The following is a 15124-nucleotide window of genomic DNA, read 5'->3' as shown; positions in this document are numbered from 1 at the left end:
GCTCTCTAATTCATTTTATGAAGCTAATATAACTTTGATCTCAAAACCAGAGGACAATAAATACAATAAGAAAGGAAAATGATAAGCTAATGTCATATTTAAATATGGATGCAAAAATATTAAATGGCATATTAGTAAACCAAATCTGGCAGTGTTTAAAGAAATGCAATATGACTAAATTGGATTTATCCCAGGAATTCAGGATGATTCAAGATCAAACATCTATTAACACAGTACAGCACACTGCAGATTAAAAGGAGAAAAAACCACGTGTTCATCTCAATAGATGAACAGTCAGTAACAGCTCCTCTTATTATAAAACCTCTTGGCAAGTTAAGAACAGGAGGGATCGTCCTTAATCAGATTAGGAGTCTCAGCCAACTACCTCTCACAAACCTCACACTTATTAGTGAAATGTTAGAAGGAATCCTTCTAAAAATCAGAATCAAGACAAGCATGCCTGTCATCACTGCTTGTGCCACGTAGAGGTTCCAGCCAATGCAGTAGCACAAGAAAAAGAAAGGATGTGGGCTTCCCTGGGGGCGCAGGGGTTAAGAATCCGCCTGCCGATGCAGGGGCCACGGGTTCGAGGCCTAGTCTGGGAAGATCCCACATGCCGCGGAGCAACTAAGCCCGTGCGCCACAACTACTGAGACTGCAAGCCACAACTACTAAGCCCACATGCTGCAATTACTGAAGCCCATGCACCTAGAGCCCGCTCACCACAACTAGAGAAAGCCCGCACAAAGCAACGAAGACCCGACGCAGCCATAAATAAATAAATAAATAAATAAATAAAAAGAAAAAGAAAGGATGTAAGGACTAGAAAGGAAGAAACAAAGTGATTAGTAATTATGTATCACATTTATCCACATAGAATACTGAAGAGAATCTAAAGGCAAAGTATTGTTATCCTTTGGCAAGGTGCCCAATTTTAAAAAAATCATAAGACAGAGATCAATATTTCTAAATAGCATCAGCAAACCATTTAAAAATTTTTCTTAAGAGACACAAACTTAGCCAGGATTGCACAGCCACTATGAGCTGGAAGTAGGATGTGAACACAGGTCTTCAGGGTTTGGAGTGGGCTCTGCGAGCGCTTCAGGCTGCCCAGGATGTAGGGCTACCGAGGCCCAGCCTGATGTGACACAGCCTGGGAGAGTGGCAAGTGGCAGCCCTGCACCTGTGGGCTGTGAGGGTAGTGGTTCCCAGCACAGCTCTGGGCCATGGAGCCTGCGGCAAATGCTGGTTCTTCCATCTCCCAGCTGGGTGGCTTTGGGCAGATTTCTCACTTTCTCAGTACTGCTTTTTTAAAAAAATTTTTTTTAATTAATTAATTTATTTTTGGCTGTGTTGGGTCTTTGTTGCTGTGCGCGGGCTTTCTCTAGTTGCGGTGACCAGGGGCTACTCTTTGTTGTGGTGCACGGGCTTCTCATTGCGGTGGCTTCTTTAGTTGTGGAGCACGGGCTCTAGGCATGCAGGCTCAGTAGTTGTGGCTTGCGGGCTCTACAGCGCAGGCTCAGTAGTTGTGGCACACGGGCTTAGCTGCTCCGCGGCATGTGGGATCTTCACGGACCAGAGCTCGAACCCGTGTCCCCTGCATTGGCAGGTGGATTCTTAGCCACTTCGCCACCAGGGAAGTCCCCCAAATTGCTTTTTTCACTGCTTAAAATGAGAATGAAATAAGCTCTTTCAAGGATTAAAGGAGCTGACGCATCAAGAGGCTCTCTGTTCACAGTAGTTTCCCAAGTGCCTACTTGGGCACAAGGACAGTTATCTGTAAGCACGTGATCTCTGAAGAAATGGGTCCTGCGTGCTGCTCCATCACCCACCTAGAGTCTGGGCAGTGCGGCCACCCTAGGGGTGGGGGCCAGGGAGGGACCATGGGCAGGGGGACACTATCTGACACAGGGAGCCACACAGAAGCTCGAAAGGGCCACCAAGTGCCACCCGCCCTCCATTTCTTTTTAAGAACATATCGAAAAGAGCCCTGGGGAAGATCTTGCTGAGCACACTGGACGCTTGCAGGGACCCTGCACATGGTAGGTGAGCCCCCGACCCGATCTTCCAGAGCCTGGCTGCAGCTGGAGGGCATCCTGACCTAGCACCTCTGTCCTAAGTGTCTGGGCTGCAAAATGCCACCTCATTCCTGCCCTGCCCACCTGCAAAGGGTACATTCAGGAACAGGCTTCGGGAAGCTGAAGGTGCTATTTGACAAGAGCAGGGAGCACACACCCCAGGGAAAAGGCCAAACAGAAGCCAGTGTGGCCAGACCCCAGGGGAGCCAGGCAGTTCCCTGTGGGCAGTTTAGACTCACCCACAGTCCTGGGCTTACTGCGGAGGAAGGGCTGTTATCATACCCATTCCACAGATGGGAAGACGGAGGCACAGAGAGGCCAAGGGCCAGCCGTGCCAAAACCTCAGGTCTCTCCCTTAAGTACTAGGCCACGTGGCCCCGTTGTTTAGACAAAGTTCAGGGCAGCAGAATTTCATCAGTGCCAGCTTGTGCTCAATGAAATCAGGAGGAGCAAGGCCGGCTCCCGCCTGACAGGGCCTCACAGGCTGGCGGGGAGACAGACGGCTGATGAGCATTTGCTCGCTGGCCTCACTGGGCACTGCTGGGCAGGGCTCAGGTATGTCCAGTGCCCTGAATGGTCCCTGGCACCAAGAAGGAGGTCAGAAACTGTGCATTAGAAGGTCCCTTCCCCGGGGTCCTCAGTGGGAGAGAAGCAAGAGCGGGGGACAGCTGAACAGGGCTGGGGAGGGCCCAGGGAGGCGGGGGAGCAGCTCTGTGGGCCAGAATGAGCAGACTGACCCGCCCTGCTGCCCACTCTTCCTTTTCAGAGGGGACGTCTGGCCCCTCAGCCATGCTGGATGCCCTGCACCGAGCTCTGGCTGGCTGTGAGCTCCTGCGTAGAGAGCCCTTGGCACCAGCCTCTGCAGCTCCAGCACTCAGCAACTCCCTCCTCATCTCCTGCTGAGGTTGCTAGCCCAGTCTGTGGGCCCCCTGGGCAGCCTGGCCACCATCAGACCAGCCTCGAGGAACAGCCTGGCCACATCCTCGGAACCCTGGAGGTGCAGGCTCCTTCTGAGACTGGCCCCAGTTCAGAGCCCGGCAGCCATCCCTTCCTTGGGTTCCTCCCAGATTCCCTAGCAGCCCCTGCATTCCTGCTGCCAGGGTCCACACTGCCCTAAGGTTGCTGGATCAGCCTGTACCTGCTGCAGTCTCCCCTGCCCTTGGAGTGGAGCTGTACACTCTTCTGCCCGGTCCAGTCCAGAATCTCTTCCCTGGGTTCCCAGGGTCTCCTCCCCTTCCTCCCCACAGCACGCCTGCTGCAGGGACTCTGTGTCCCCTGGTCCACCGGGGAAACTACTCATGCCTCAGGAATTGTGGAAGGCCAGGCAGGGCTGGGGGAACTCCAAGGCGGGCAGCGTGATCACTGCAGGCTTCCTGGTAGAGCTGGCCTTGAACTAGCTCTAGAAGAGGGACAGGATTTAGATAGGCAGAGAGGAGGGAAGGGCATTTCATGTGAGGTAACAGTGAGAGCAAAAGTGCGGTGCCAGAAAGGGCCCCCATTAGTACAGAACCCAGAGCCCCTCTTTCCTGAGCACACAGTAGGTACCAGGCCTCATGGGGTCACAGGAAGGAGGAGGACAAGCTGCCTGGCCTCATCTACCTTAAACTCTCGTAGGAGAGAAAGATACGATGGCAAGTCATGCAACGCGGGTGAAATCCAGGCTACCCTGAGGTAGAAGAGAGTGTTCTTAATTAAAACTGCAAACCCCAAAGCTATGTAAGAATGTGAAGGCATATGTGAATATACGAACATTAGAATTTTTGTGTATACAAAAAACTCCACAAATAAAGTCAATTATCAAAGGTAATGGTTTGATAATATTTTTTTTAATTTTTTTTTTTTTTTTGCGGTACGCGGGCCTCTCACTGCTGTGGCCTCTCCCCTCGCGGAGCACAGGCTCCGGACGCGCAGGCTCAGCGGCCATGGCTCACGGGCCCAGCCGCTCCACGGCATGTGGGATCTTCCAGGACCGGGGCACGAACCCATGTCCCCTGCATCAGCAGGCGGACTCTCAACCACTGCGACACCAGGGAAGCCCTGATAATATTTTTATTAAAAAAAAAGAAAAAAAGAAGAGAGAGTTCTGAGAGCTCAGCTGAGAGGGATCAGTTCGAGCCAAGGAGGATGAAGCACTACAGAGACGGTGGGACGAGGGCAGATGCCTGGCAGGGACGGGGCAGGTCAGGGGGCCCTTGATGACAGACGAGGGTTTAGGACTCCATCCCCCAGGCAATGGGGGCCTTGGAGGGTTCTGACCTGCCTCCCAGAGGGTGGAGCAGAGAGGAGGAGACAGGAGGCTGCAGGACTCTGGGAGCAAGGGGTTGCCAAGGGGCTGGAGCAGAGTCATCGGGACACAGAAGGGGAACCCTGGGGGAAGGAGATCAGGGGAGCCCGGGACCAGCAGGCACTCCTGGGCAGGAGCCACAGGGAGGGCTGGAGGACAATGCCCAGCCTCGTGTCTTGTACGAACCTCATCTCATTGGAGGCAAGTTTATAACGTGGACTAGGATGTAGAGGTGCCCAGAGAGGCTGGAGGAGCTACCCAGCGTCACACAGCAAATTAGCATCCAGCTCTGGACTGAGGCCTGTTTTCTAATCTCATATCTCACACAATTCCTACCACTTCCAGCTGTCTCGGGCTAGGAAACTCCAGGCTTGGGGTCTGGATTAGTTATGGTACAGGCTAAACCAACCTGATAAGAGAGATCCCAATATACTCTGGGTCAAACAGGATAGAACTCTCTCTCCTGTAACAGTCCAGTGGTCCTGGTTGACAGAGCAGCTCTGCTCCATGTAGTCACCCAGGGATCAAGGTTCCTTCCACTTTGTTGCTCTGCCTTACCCTAGGGTGTCATCCTCCTTTGCACGGTGGAAGCCAATTCACCAGCACTGCATCTGCCCTCCACAGGAACGAGGGGAGAGGAAGGGAAGGGTCAGGCACTCTGGCTCACATCTCCTCTACTCTCATCCCATTGGCCATACCTAGCTGAAAGGGATGCTGGGAAATATCATCTATAGCTGGGAAACCACGTATCCAGCTAATGCTAATATTATTAAAAGAAAAAAGGCAACCAACTGGACCAGGGCCAGCCACGCCCACCAGACCACCCACAGTAGTCAGCCTGACACAACAGAAGGACCTATGCAGTCCACATAGTGGGCACCCTACGGCATATAGCCTGGCTGGAGGAGAGTGCACTGCTGGGACACACAGGACATCTCCTACAAAAGGCTGCTTCTCCAAAGTTGGGTAATGTAACCAACCTACCAGATACATAGAAATAAAAATAGCAAATTAGGCAAAATGAGGTGACAGAGGAATGTGTTCCAAATGAAGGAATAACATAAAACCCCAGAAGAGTTAAGTGAAGCGGAGATAGGTAATCTCCCCAAGAAAGAATTCAAGGTAATGATCATAAAGATAATCAAAGGACTCAGGAGAAGAATAGATGAACAGAGTGAGAAGTTAGAAGTTTTTAACAAAGAGTTAGAAAATATAAAGAACCACCAAACAGAGATGAAGAATACAATAAATGAAATGAAAAACATACAGTGGAAGGAATCAACAGTAGATTATATGATACAGGGGAACAGATCAGCGAATTGGAAGAGAGTAGTGGAAATCACTGAAGCTGAAGAGAAAAAAGAACAGAAATGAAAACGGTTTAAGAGACCTCTGGGATAACATCAAGTGTACTCACATTAGCATTATAGGGGTCCTAGAAGGAAAAGAGAAAGAAAAAGGGACAAGAGAATTTATTTGAAGACACTGTAGCTGAAAACTTCCCTAACCTGGAAAAGGAAACAGACATTCAGGTCCAGGAATCACAGAGAATCCCAACAAGAGCAACCCCAAAAAGGACCACACCAAGACACATTCTAATTAAAATGGCAAAAATTAAAGATAAAGAGAGAACATTAAAAAGAGCAAGGAAAAGCGACAAGTTACACACAAGGGAACTCCCATAAGGCTATCAGCTGACTTTTCAGCAGAAACTCTGCAGGCCAGAAGGGGGAGGCACAATATATTTAAAGTGATGAAAGGGAAAAACCTACACTCAAGAATACTTTACCTGGCGAGACTCTCATTCAGATTTGAGGGAGAGATCAAAAGTTTTACAGCAGCACCCAACCAGCTTTACAAGAAATGTTCAAGAGACTTCTCTAAGCAAAAAAGAAGAGGCCACAACTATAAACATGAAAATTATGAAAGGAAAAAACTCATTGGTAAAGCAAATACACACTAAAGGTAGTAAACCAACCACATACAAAGCTAGTAGGAAGGTTAAAAGACAAAAGGAGTAAAATCTATATCCACAGTAAGCAGTTAAGGGATCCACAAAAACACAGAAAATGTGATGTCAAAAATATCACAGTGGGAGTTCTCTGGTGGTCCAGTGGTTCAGACTCCGCGCTTCCAAGACAGGGGGCACAAGCTCCACCCCTGGTCAGGGAACTAAGATCCCGCGTGCCATGCGGCAAGGCCAAAAAAAAAAAAAAAAAAAATCACAGTAATTATGAGGGGAGGGGAGTACAAATGCAGGGATGTTAAAATTTGTTCGAAATTAAAAGGTCAGCAACTTAAAATAATCACACATATATAGATTGCTATATATAAACCTCATGGTAACCTCAAACTAAAAATCTATAATAGATACACGCACAAAAAGAGTAAGGAATCTAAATACAACACTAAAGATAGTCATCGTATCATAAGGGACGAGAAGAATGAGGGAACAAAAACCCCAAAACAATTAAACAAAGTGTCAATAATTACATGCCTATCAAAAATTACTTCAAATGTAAATGAACTAAATGCTCCAGTCAAAAGACAGAGTGGCTGAATGGATATAAAAACGTATATATGCTGCCTACAAGGGACTCACTTCAGATCTAAAGAGACACACAGACTGAAAGTGAGGGGATGAAAAAAGACATCCCATGCAAATGGAAATCAAAAGAAAGTTAGGATAGCAATACTTACATCAGACAAAATAGACTTTAAAACAAAGACTGCAACAAGAGACAGAAAAGGACATTACATAAGGATCAGGGGATCAATCCAAGAAGATATAACAACTGTAAATGTGCACCCAACATAGGAGCACCTAAAGCAAGTACATAAAGCAAATATTAACAGACATAAACAGAGAAATTGACAGTAACAGAATAATAGTAGGGAATTTTGACACCCCACTTACATCAATGGCAGATCATCCAGACAGAAAAAAATCAATAAGGAAACACTAGCCTTAAATGACACATTAGAACAGATGGACTTAAGAGAATGTAGAGATCATTCCATACGAAAACATCAGAATATACTTCTTATCAAGTACACATAGAACATTCTCCCTGATAGATTACTTGCTAGGCCACAAAACAAACCTCATCAAATTTAAAAAACCTGAAGTTGTATCACGCATCTTTTCTGACCACAAAAGCTAAGAAATCAACTACAAGGGGAAAAACTGCAAAAAACCACGAACATGTGGAGGCTAAACAATATGCTACTAAACAACCAATGAATCACTGAAAAAAAAAGTCAAAGAGGAAATAAAAAATACTTGGAGACAAATGAAAACACAACGACCCCCCCCCCACAAAATCTATGGAACACAATTATACTCCAATAAAGCTGTTAAAAAAAAAATCTATGGAACACAGCAAAAGCAATTCAGAGAGGGAAGTTTATAGCAATAAAAGCCTATCTTAGGAAAAAAAAATCTCAAACCAACCATCCTAACTTTATACCTAGAGGAACTAGAAAAAGGAGAACAAAACCTAAAGTTAGAAAGAAATCGTAAAGATCAGAGTGGAAATAAATGAAACTGAGGCTGAAAAAAAATAGAAGAAAATCAATGAAACTAAGAGCTCGTTCTTTGAAAAGATAAATATCAATAAACCTTTAGCCAGACTCATCAAGGAAAAGAGAGGGCCCAAATCAATAAAATCAGAAATGAAAAAGGAGAAGTTACAACCTACACCATAGAAGAACAAAGGAGAATAAGATATTACTACAAACAACCATACACCAATAAAATGGACAAGCTAGAAAAAAATGGACAAATTCCTAGAAATGTACAACCTCCCAAGGCTGAACCAGGAAGAAATAGAGAAAATGAACAGACTAATTACCAGTGCTGAAATCTCAAACTGAATCAGTAATTAAAAGAAAAAAAACTCCCAACAAAAGTCCAGGGCCAGATGGCTTCACAGGTGAATTCTACCAAACATATAGAGAAGAGTTAAACACCTATCCTCAAACTATTCCAAAAAATTGCTGAGGAAGGAATGCTTCCAAATTCACTGTATGAGGCCAGCATCACCCTGATACCAAAACCAGACAAAGATAACACACACACACACACACACACACACACACACACACACACACACAGAAAAGACAATTATAGGCCAGTATCACTGATGAACATAGATGAAAAAATCCTCAACAAAATATTAGCAAACCAAATCCAACAATACATTAAAAGGATCATACACAGTGATCAGGTGGAATTTATCCCAGGGATGTAATAAGGATATTTCAATATCCACACACAAAAATATCAATGTGATACACCACATTAACAAACTGCAGAATAAAAAAATCGTATGATCGGACTTTCCTGGTGGCGCAGTGGTTAAGAATCCGCCTGCCAATACAGGGGACGTGGGTTTGAGCCCTGGTCCGGGAAGATCCCACACGCTGCAGAGCAACTGGGCCCGTGCGCCACAACTGCTGAGCCTGTGCTCTGGAGCCTGAAAGCCACAACTACTGAGCCCATGTGCCACAACTACTGAAGCCTGTGCGCCTAGAGCCCGTGCTCCACAACAAGAGAAACCTGCACACTGCAATGAAGAGTTGCCCCTGCTCACCACAACTAGAGAAAGCCCATGCGCAGCAATGAAGACCCAATGCAGCCAAAATTAATTAATTAATTTTTAAAAAATCATATGATCATCTCAATAGATGCAGAAAAAGCTTTTGACAAAATTCAACAACCTTTTATGATAAAAAAAAAAAACTCTCCAGAAAGTAGATATAGAAGGAATCTACCTCAACATAATAAAGGCCATATATGATAAGCCCGCAGCTAATATACTCAATGGTGAAAAGGTGAAAGCATTTCCTCTAAGATCAGGTATATCCACTCTACCACTTTTATTTAACATAGTATTGGAAGACCTAGCCACAGCAATCAGACAAGGAAAAGAAATAAAAGGAATCCAAACTGGAAAGGAAGGGTGAAATTGTCACAGTTTGCAGATGACATGATGCTATACACAGAAAATTCTAAAGATGCCACCAAAAAAACTACTAGAGCTCAATGAATTTGGTAAATTCGTAGGTACAAAGTTAATGTACAGAAATCTATGACATTTCTATACACTAACAATGAACTATCAGAAAGAGAAATTAAGCAAACAATTCCATTTACAATCACATCAAAAAGAATAAAATAGGGAGTTCACTGGTGGCCTAGTGGTTAGGATTCTGGGCTTTCACTGCTGTGGCCTGGGTTCAATCACTGGTTGGGGAACTGAGATCCCACAAGCCACACAGTGCAGCACAAAAAGAAGAAGAAGAAAACACCTAGGAGTAAATCTAACTAAGGAGGCAAAAGGCCTGTACTCAAAAAACCGTAAGACACTGATGAAAGAAATCAAAGACAACAGAAACAGATGGAAAAGGTTTACCGTGTTCATGGTTGGAAGAATATTGTTAAAATGACTGAAGAATATTGTTAAAATGCAATCTCTATCAAATTACCAATGGCATTTTTCACAAAACTAGAAAATTTTTTTCATCTGTATGGAAGTACAAAAGACCCTGAAGAGTCGAAACAACCTTGAGAAAGAACAGAGGAGGAGGTATCATGCTCTGTGATTCAGATTATACTACAAAACTACAGTAATCAAGGCAGTATGATATTGGTACAAAAATAGACACATAGATCAATGGAACAGAATAGAGAGCCCAGAAATAAACCCACACACCTATGGCCAATTAATCTACAACAATGGAGGCAAGAATTTACAATGGGGGAAAGAATCTCTTCAATAAGTGGGCTGGGAAAACTGGACAGCTACATGTAAAACAATGAAATTAGAATATTTTCTCACACCATATACAAAAATAAACTCAAAATGGATTAAAGGCTTAAATACAAGGCTGGAACTCCTGGAGGAAAACTCCTAGAGGGATAAAACTCCTAGAGGAAAACACAGGCAGACACTCTGACATAAATCATAGGAATTTTTTGGATCTGTCTCCTAAAGCAAAGGAAAAAACAAAATAAACAAATGGAACCTTTGTTTAAAAGGTCAACTTAAAAGCTTTTGCACAGAAAAGAAAACCATCAACAAAATGAAAAGATAACCTACTGAATGGGAGAAAATATTTGCAAGTGATATAACCATTAAGGTGTTAATATCCAAAATTATGTAAACAGCTCAAACAATTCAAAATTTTTTAAAAAACCAATTTTTAAAATAGGCAGAAGAACTGAATAGACATTTTCCCAAAGACATACAGATGGCCAACAGACATGTGACAAATGCTCAACACTGCTAATCACAGAAATGCAAATCAAAACCACAATGAGATATCACCTCACACCTGTTAGAATGGCTACTGTCAAATAGACCACAAAAAACAAATGTTGGCAAGGATGTGGAGAAAGCGAACCTTTGTACACTGTCGGTGGGAATGTAAATTGGTACAGCCACTATAGAAAACAGTATGGAGTTTCCTCAAAAAACTAAAACTAGAACTACCAGATGATCCAGCAATTCCACTCCTGGGCATATATCTGAAGACAATGAAAACAATAATTTGAAAAGACACATGCACCCCAACATTCATTGCAGCACTATGGACAACAGCCAAGACATGGAAGCAACTTAAGTGCCCATGAACAGCCAACTGGATTAATACACACACACACACACACACACACACACACACACACACACACACACACTGGAATGTTACTCCACCATAAAAAAAAGAAATGAAATACTGCCATTTGCAGCAACGTGGATGGACCTAGGGAATATTATGTTCAGTGAAATAAGACAGAAAGACATACTATATGATATCACTCATATTTGGAATCTAAAAAATAATACAAATGAATGTATATGCAAAAACAGACTCACAGATATAAAAAATAAACTTGTATTTACCAAAGGGGAGAGGGAAGGGGGTAAGAAACTATGGAATTATGGATAATTATGGAATTATCAGATACAAACTACATATATATAAAACAAATAAGCAACAAGGATATACTATATAGCACAGGGAATACACCCATTACCTTATAAGATAATACCTTATAATTATAAGATAATATCTTATAATAACCTATAATGAAATATAATCTGAAAAAATACTTAAACACTATGCTGTATACCTGAAACTAACACAATATTTTAAATCAACTATACTTCAATAAAATAAAAATTAGAGCAGAAATCAATAAAATTAAAAATAGGAAAATAGACGGAAAAAATCAATGACACCAAAAGCTGACTCTTTGAAAAGATCAATAAAATCAACTAGCCTCTAGGCAGGTTAATTAAGAAAAAGAGAGGAGGGACTTCCCTGGTGGCGCAGTGGTTAAGAATCCGCCTGCCAATGCAGGGGACATGGGTTCGATCTCTGGTCAGGGAAGATCCCACATGCCGCGGAGCAACTAAGCCTGTGTGTCACAACTACTGAACCTGCGCTCTAGAGCCCGCGAGCCACAACTACTGAGCCCGTGTGCCACAACTACTGAAGCCTGCGTGCCTAAAGCCTGAAGAGAAGCCACCTGCAATGAGAAGCCCGTGCATCACAAGGAAGACTAGCTCCCGCTCACCCGTGTGCAGCAACAAAGACCCAACGCAGCCAAAAAGAAAAAAAAGAAAAAGAGAGAAGACACAAATTACTAATATCAGGAATAAAAGAGGCGATCTTACTATAGATTCCATTGACATTGAAAGGATAATAAAGGAAAACTATGAACTCTAAGCCCACAAATCTGAACCTAAATGAAATGAACCAATTCTGTGAAAGACACTACCTGCCAAAACTCACACAAGAAGAAATCTGAATAGACTTATATCTATTAAATAATTGAATTAATACCTAATAACCTTCCAAAAGAGAAAGTACAGGCCCAGGTGGGTTCACTGGTAAATTCTACCAAACATTTAAGGAAGAAATTTTCCCAATGCTTTACAATCTCTCGCAGAAGATAGAAGCAGAGGGAATACTTCCTAACTCACTCTATGAGGCCAGCATTACCCTAATACCAAAACTGTACAAAGACATTATAAGAAAAGAAAACTGGGGAATTCCCTGGAGGTCTAGTGGTTAGGACTCAGCGCTTTCACTGCTGTGGTGCGGGTTCAATCCTTGGTCGGGGAACTAAGATCCCGCAAGACACACGGTGCAGCCAAAAAAAAAGAAAACTGAAGACGGTGTGTCTCACGAACACAGACAGAAAAACCGTCAACAAAATATTAGCAAGTTGAATCCAACACTGTATAAAAAGAATTATACACCACGAACGAGGGGGATTTATCCCAGGTATGCAAGGCTCTTTCAACATCCAATAATCAACTAATGTAATCCATCACATCAACAGGATGAAGAAAAATCACATCATCATATCCATAGATGCAGAAAAGGCATTTGAAAAAAAATCCAACATCCATTAATGATTTTAAAAAAACAACTGTCAGCAAACTAGGAATAGAGGGGAACTTCCTCAGTTTGATAAAGAACATCTACAGAAAACCTACAGTGAACATCACATTTATTGGTGAGAAACTAGACACTCCCACTAAGACCAGGAACAAGGCAAGATGTCCCTCTCAGCATTCATCTTCAACATCTTACTGGAAGTCCTAGCTCATGCAAAAGACAAGAAAAGGAAATAAAAGGTGCTATGGACTGAATATCTGTATCCCAACACATGTTGAAACCCTAATCTCCAAAAGATGAGACCTTTGGGAGATGATTAGGTCACAAGGGTGCAGCCCTCAGGATGATTAGTGCCCTTATGAGAACGGACATGGAACACGCTTCCTCTCTCTGTGTCTCCATCATGTGAGGCTACGATGAGAAAAGGGGCCATCTGTAAACCAGGAGGAGGGCCCAGCCAAAAACCTGACCATGCTGGCACCCTGATGTCAGACTCCCATCCTCCGGAACTGTGAGAAATAAATATACTTGTTGTTTAAGCCCCCCAGTGTATAGTATCTTGTGACTAAGGCAAAAGGCAATAAAGATTAGGAAGGAAGAAACAAAACTGCCTTCATTTGCAGATGACATGATCATCTACATAGAAATCCAAAAAAATCAATGAAAAAGGGAATTAAAAAGCAACTATAGTAAGATTGCAGGATACAAGGTTAATATACAAAAGTCAACCGTTTTTCTAATACCAGCAACAAACAAGTGAAATTTGAAATCAAAACACAATGCCATTTACATTAGCACCCTCAAAAATGAAATACTTAGATACGAATCTAACAAATGTGTACAAGATCTATATGAGGAAAAGTAGAGAACTCCAATAAAATAAATTCAAGAAATAAATGGAGGGCTCCCCTGGTGGCACGGTGGCTAAGAATCCACCTGCCAATGCAGGGGACACAGGTTCGATCCCTGGTCTGGGAGGATCCCACATGCTGCGAAGCAACTAAGCCTGTGCGCCACAACTACTGAGCCTGCGCTCTAGACCCCGCGAGCCACCACTACTGAGCCCACGTGCCACAACTACAGAAGTCCACGCACCTGGAGCCCGTGCACCGCAATGAAGAGTAGCCCCCGTGAAGCAACAAAGACCCAACGCAGCCAAAACTAAACAAAAAATAAATAAAATAAAATAAATAAGTTTATTTTTTAAATGAAATAAATGGAGGTATATTCCATGTTCATGGACAGGAAGACTCAATATTATCAAGATGTCAGTTCTTCAAGTTGATCTCTCCATTCAATGCATTTCTGATCCAAATTCCAGCAAGTTATTTTGTGGGTATTGACCATCTGATTCTAAAGTTTATATGGAGAGGCCAAAGACCCAGAGTTGCCAACTCAATATTGAAAGAGAAGAACAAACTTGAAAGACTGGCAGTATCAGACTTCAAGACTTACTACAAAACTACAGTCATCAAGACAGTGTGGAATTGTACTGCCTCACACTGGTCAGAATGGCCATCATTAAAAAGTCTACAAATAGGGGGCTTCCCTGGTGGCACAGTGGTTGAGGGTCTGCCTGCTAAGGCAGGGGACACAGGTTCGAGCCCCGGTCTGGGAAGATCCCACATGCCGTGGAGCAACTAGGCCCGTGAGGCACAACTACTGAGCCTGCGCGTCTGGAGCCTGTGCTCCACAACAAGAGAGGGCAAGATAGTGAGAGGCCCGCGCACCACGATGAAGAGTGGCCCCCAGTTGCCACAACTAGAGAAAGCGCTCGCACAGAAACGAAGACCCAACACAGCCAAAAATAAAAATAAATTTTAAAAGAAAAGTCTACAAATAACAACTGCTGGAGAGGGTGTGGAGAAAAGGGAACCCTCCTACACTGTTGGTGGGAATGTAAATTGGTGCAGCCACTATGGAAACCAGTATGGAGGTTCCTCAGAAAGCTAGAAATAGAGCCACCATATGATCCAGTAATCCCACTCCTGGGCATATATACAGAGAAAACCATAATTCGGAAAGATACATGTTCACCCCAATGTTCATTGCCGTACTATTTGCAATATCCAAGACATGGAAACAACCTAAGTGTCCGTCAACAGAGGAATGGATAAAGAAGATGTGGTACATGTATACCATGGAATATTCCTCAGCCATAAAAAGGACCGAAATAATGCCACTTGCAGCAACACGGATGGACCTAGAGATTGTCATACTGAGTTAAGTAAGTCAGACAGAGAAAGACAAATGTCATGTGATACCCCTTATATGTGGAATCCAAAAAAACATGGTACAAATGAACTTATCTACATAACAGAAATAGAGTTACAGATGTACCAGAGGG

The 15124-nt window shown here is 43.5% G+C and overlaps 1 protein-coding gene and 1 long non-coding RNA gene across 4 annotated transcripts in view; one reads left to right on the top strand and one right to left on the bottom strand.

Moving 5' to 3' along the window:
- The window catches only part of EFCC1 (EF-hand and coiled-coil domain containing 1), a 33167-nt gene extending 29282 nt beyond the window's left edge, over window positions 1–3885 (top strand). For both annotated transcript variants that reach the window (XM_030849280.3, XM_060308676.1), the window contains exons 7-8: window positions 1973–2042; window positions 2845–3885. In XM_030849280.3, coding sequence (XP_030705140.1) covers window positions 1973–2042; window positions 2845–2981 — 207 coding nt within the window. In that variant the 3' untranslated portion in view covers window positions 2982–3885. The remainder of the gene's footprint in view (window positions 1–1972; window positions 2043–2844) is intronic.
- Window positions 1–15124, bottom strand: part of LOC115848507 (uncharacterized) — a 41520-nt gene that overhangs the window by 21418 nt on the left and 4978 nt on the right. The window lies entirely within an intron of this gene.

This window comes from Globicephala melas, chromosome 11 (assembly GCF_963455315.2).
Source record: "Globicephala melas chromosome 11, mGloMel1.2, whole genome shotgun sequence".
In the NCBI taxonomy this organism is placed as follows: Eukaryota; Metazoa; Chordata; class Mammalia; order Artiodactyla; family Delphinidae; genus Globicephala; species Globicephala melas.
Note: the sequence above shows the minus strand (reverse complement) of the source record. Positions and strands in the feature narration are given on the sequence as shown.